The 4905-nt window shown below is 45.1% G+C and overlaps 1 protein-coding gene and 1 non-coding gene across 2 annotated transcripts in view; both read right to left on the reverse strand.

The window, feature by feature from the left end:
* CLPB (ClpB family mitochondrial disaggregase) overlaps positions 1–883 on the reverse strand; it is a 146297-nt gene extending 145414 nt beyond the window's left edge. The window contains exon 1 of the mRNA XM_040489240.1: positions 338–883. Within this exon, the coding sequence (XP_040345174.1) occupies positions 338–737 (400 nt within the window). The 5' untranslated portion in view covers positions 738–883. The remainder of the gene's footprint in view (positions 1–337) is intronic.
* Positions 884–4200: 3317 nt separating this feature from the next.
* LOC121039548 (U6 spliceosomal RNA) lies at positions 4201–4306 on the reverse strand. Its single transcript, XR_005794832.1, has one exon. It is a non-coding gene; the product is annotated as a U6 spliceosomal RNA (small nuclear RNA).
* Positions 4307–4905: the final 599 nt, after the last annotated feature.

Raw genomic sequence — 4905 nt, forward strand, 5'->3', positions numbered from 1 at the left:
TTAGAACACACCGTGGTTTTCTGGAGGCCTCTTAGGAATTGGACCAGGCAGAATATTAGAGCATAAAGGGTCCATTCTCTAATTTTACATGTTTTGTCCATTGCACAGATGGACAAAGTAATGCCCAAAGGAGGGAGTTAACCTACGATGGGAAGTTACACAACTCACAGGCAACTGAACTCTCCAGTTCACCACCCTGCCCCAGTAACCAGATGATGTCAGGGTTCCTCCAAGACTGAAGCTCTGCTGGTGTAAATCTACAAGCAACTCCCACCCTCGAGTCAGGACACTCCTCCCGCCTCTACCTTCCCCGAACCCAGACTGCCCCGATAATCACCCTTGTTGGACGGGCTCTTGCTGTAACAGTGAACCACTAGCGCCGTGGCCAGGGCCCACATGCTCAGTCCAGCCTTGTTGGGGACCCCGTTCCAGCTGTCCTGTCCCGGGAGTGTTTCTTCTGGACTAGGAAGGCGTCCCCATGTTGTGGCTAGGAAGCACTGGGTCTCGGTGCGTTCTCCCTGACGCCCCCAGGTGGCTGCCCCTCCTCGGGTGAGGAAAGCCGGCGATGTTGCAGGGCGCCCCCCGACGGCCGCCCTCAGCCATTGCGGCTCCCCGCGGCCCGCGGTGGTTACGGTCTGGCCGGAGGCACTTCCATTTCTCCGCAGCGATGGGGACCTAAGCAGCTGGAGGAGGAGCCGGGGCGCCGGCGCTGTTCTCAACACCAGGGACCCCAGCATCGTGACAGCTGCTTCGATAACCCCCTGGTGCCGGCCCCTGTGCTGACCGCGTCCAACATGGCTGCCGCGGCGCGTTCGAAGACGCCGCGAACGCGGTGGAATTCCGCGCTACTTCACGGGAGTGGTAGTCCACAGCCTTAGATTTTTCTGCGGCTGGAGAACAAATAAACTACACTTCCCAGAAAGCTGTGTTACTCGCGTCACAATGACTGCCGACTTAGAGAAGCCTAGGGCATGTTGGGAAATGGAGTTCGAGTGAGGGGGCGTGGTAAGAAGGGAAATGCCTAGGTGGGATGTGTCGATTAAAGTTAAGGTTCGAATTTCCAATGGAAAAAAGACAGTCTCTTTAGCAAATGGTGCTGGGAGAACTGGACAGCAACATGCAGAAGAATGAAACTACACCACTTTCTTACACCATTCACAAAAATTAACTCAAAATGGGTAAAGGACTTGAATGTGAGACTGAAAACCATCAAAACACTAGAGGAGAAAGCAGGAAAAGACCTCTCTGACCTCAGCCGCAGCAATTTCTTACTTGACACATCCCCAAAGGCAAGGGAATTAAAAGCAAAAATGAACTACAGGGACCTCATGAAGATAAAAAGCTTCTGCGCAGCAAAGAAAACAACCAACAAAACTAAAAGGCAACCAACGGAATAGGAAAAGATCTTTGCAAATGACATATCAGACAAAGGGCTAGTATCCAAAATCTATAAAGAGCTCACCAAACTCCACACCCAAAAAACAAATAACCCAGTGAAGAAATGGGCAGAAAACATGAATAGACACTTCTCTAAAGAAGACATCTGGATGGCCAACAGGCACATGAAAAGATGCTCAACATCACTCCTCATCAGGGAAATACAAATCAAAACCACACTCAGATACCACCTCACACCAGTCAGAGTGGCCAAAATGAACAAATCAGGAGACTATAGATGCTGGAGAGGATGTGGAGAAACGGGAACCCTCTTGCACTCTTGATGGGAATGCACACTGGGGCAGCCACTCTGGAAAACAGTGTGGAGGTTCCTCAAAAAATTAAAAATAGACCTACCCTATGACCCAGCAGTAGCACTGCTAGGAATTTACCCAAGGGATACAGGAGTGCTGATGCACAGGGGCACTTGTACCCCAATGTTTATAGCAGCACTCTCAACAATAGCCAAATTGTGGAAAGAGCCTAAATGTCCATCAACTGACGAATGGATAAAGAAATTGTGGTTTATATACACAATGGAGTACTACGTGGGAATGAGAAAGAATGAAATATGGCCTTTTGTAGCAACGTGGATGGAACTGGAGAGTGTGATGCTAAGTGAAATAAGCCATACAGAGAAAGACAGATACCATATGTTTTCACTCTTATGTGGATCCTGAGAAACTTAACAGAAACCCATGGGGGCGGGGAAGGAAAAAAAAGAAAAAAAAAAAAAAAGAGGTTAGAGTGGGAGAGAGAGCCAAAGCATAAGAGACTCTAAAAAAAATAATAAATAATAAAAAAAATAAAGGTTCGAGTGGCAGAGCTTTCTGCCACGTTCAGTTAAAATACGCGACGCAGTTTCTGACTACTGCAAGTTAAACAGGGATCTTCAGCAGATGCCTATTATGAAATGTATGCTTATTTCTTTTAGCTTATTTCTCTTTACAGCCTGGGACAGCTTTTCAAAAAATGTCTAGGGTAACCAGTCTACCTGTAATAGCAATTCTCTTTATTTTCCTAGACAGACTTCCTTTCAGTTGAAGAGCTAACTCCTAGTCTCGCTTTCTCACTCGAGGTATTTTCAAAGAGTTTGCATCTCATGGCGGCTGCGTGCGGGAAGTTGGGCAAGGAATGTTATTCCTGTCTACAGAAAAGGGAATTTGGGCTCAGAGGTTCAAAAAATTGCTAATAAATCGATAAATAAAGCTCAGGTCTTCTAGCTCGGAAGAGAATACCTGCACCCTCATTTCTTCCCCTCTCTTCTAAACTACACACAGGCAGGCAAAGGAGGAAGCTCTTTTTTTATGGCAGTCCCATCTCTTATTCCTGCATTTCCTTTAAGTCTCTGCTCAAACTTCACGTTATCAGAGCCTTCTCTGACGATTTAAATTAGCAATCCTCTCCCCCCACTCCCACCATCTTGCCTACTTTTTCTTCACAATACTTACCACCTGCCATACTGAAAATTCGTTTTGTTTACTGTCTTTTGGTGGTAGAACGTGAGCCCCAGGAAACAGGGACTTTGTTTTTTCTCTTCTACATTACTAGCACCCAGAACGATATCTGGAACAAAAAGAGCTACTCAATAAATATTTGTTCGGTAGAAGGATTACTCCCACCTTATTATCGTGGCAAAATGAATATAAGCTTTAGAGTGCAGCAGACCTGGATTTCAATTTTGACTCTTGCATTTACTACATGTGTGACCTTGAACAAACTCCCTTCCCTTTCTCATTGTTAATTTTCTCATTATCAACGGTCGGTCATATTCTACCTACCTTCAAGAGGATTGCTTGTATTGGGGCACCTGGGTGGCTCAGTCGGTTGAGCATACATCAGCTCAGCCATGATCTCACGGTTTGTGAGTTTTAGCCCCTGCACCCCGCGTTGGGCTCTCTGCTGTCAGTGCGGAGCCCACTTCAGAGCCCCCTTCAGATCCTCTGTCCCCTCCCTCTCTGCACCTCTCCCACTCGCTCTCAAAAAATAAAAACAAAAAACATTAAAAAGGAGAATTCCTTGGGGCGCCTAGGTGGCGCAGTCGGTTAAGCGTCCGACTTCAGCCAGGTCACAATCTCGCGGTCCGTGAGTTCGAGCCCCGCGTCAGGCTCTGGGCTGATGGCTCGGAGCCTGGAGCCTGTTTCCGGTTCTGTGTCTCCCTCTCTCTCTGCCCCTCCCCCATTCATGCTCTGCCTCTCTCTGTCCCAAAAATAAATAAAAACGTTGAAAAAAAATTTTTTTTAAAAAAAGGAGAATTCCTTGTATTAAATGAGATAATATGTAGATCACCACTGTCCCTGGCTCACTTTAGATCTTGAAGAAACGGCAGCTGGCATCGCTTTCCCCGCTCTAGGGGTGCATTGGATTCCCTACTCTAAACATTTCTTTTTGAAGTGTTTAATTTAAATTCCAGTTAGTCAACATACAGTGTAGTATTAGTTGCAGGTGTACAACATAGTAATACAACACTTCTGTACAACACCTGGTGCTCATCTCAGCAAGTGCCCCCCCCTGAATCCCCATCACCTATTTTACCCATTCCCCCACCCCCCTCCCCTCTGGGAACCATCAGTCTGTTTTCTATAGTTAAGACTCTGTTTCTTGATTTGCCTCCCTCTCTTCCTTCTCCTCCCTTTGTCTGGTTTCTTGCATTCTTCATATGGTATACTCTCATGTGGTATTTGTCTTTCTTTGACTTATTTCACTTAGCATAACACTGTCTAGTTCCATCCATGTCATTGCAAATGGAAAAATTTCATTCTTAAAAATACGGAACGCTCATAAATCTGCATGTCACCCTTGCACAGAGGCCATGCTAATCCTCTCTGTATCGTTCCAGTTTTAGTATAAGTGCTGCCAAAGCAAGCACTTTACTCTAAACTTCTTGGGAGCAGAGATGGAGTTTCTCATTTCTTCATCCTTTAGTAAGGCACTCAGCAAATAGCTGTTAAACAAAGGAGCCTGCTTGGGATTCTGTCTCCCTCTCTGTCCCTCCCCCGCTTGCTCTCTCCCTCTCTCTCAAAACAAATTAAACTTAAAAAAAAGAAAAGCATTTTGACCTTCCTATGTTTAAATACTTAGAATATCTCTTGAAGGATAATAAAAATAGTTGCCTTTGGAGTGGACAAAATGGAGCTGGAAGAGAAGTAGTAAGGAAAGGAGAGTTTACATTTTCGGCATTTTGTACCATGTCCATATATCGCGTATTCAGTTAAATCAACCAATCAAATAGCCAACCAATTTCTCTTATTTCTTTTTGTTTTGTTGTTTGTGTTTTAATTTCTCTTATTTCTATATCAATATTCACTTTAACTTCCAGCACCAGCTAGGAGTACATTTAATTTCATTCAGACTGCCGCCATTATTTCTCATGTGGAAACACTGCCATCTTGTGGACTTTTAAGATAGTGCTGCTAAAAATATTAAAATCATTCCATTTCACTCCACTCCATTCCTCCCAACAAATAT

This window comes from Herpailurus yagouaroundi, unplaced genomic scaffold (genome assembly GCF_014898765.1).
Source record: "Herpailurus yagouaroundi ecotype Mexico unplaced genomic scaffold, PumYag 180, whole genome shotgun sequence".
Classification (NCBI taxonomy): domain Eukaryota; kingdom Metazoa; phylum Chordata; class Mammalia; order Carnivora; family Felidae; genus Herpailurus; species Herpailurus yagouaroundi.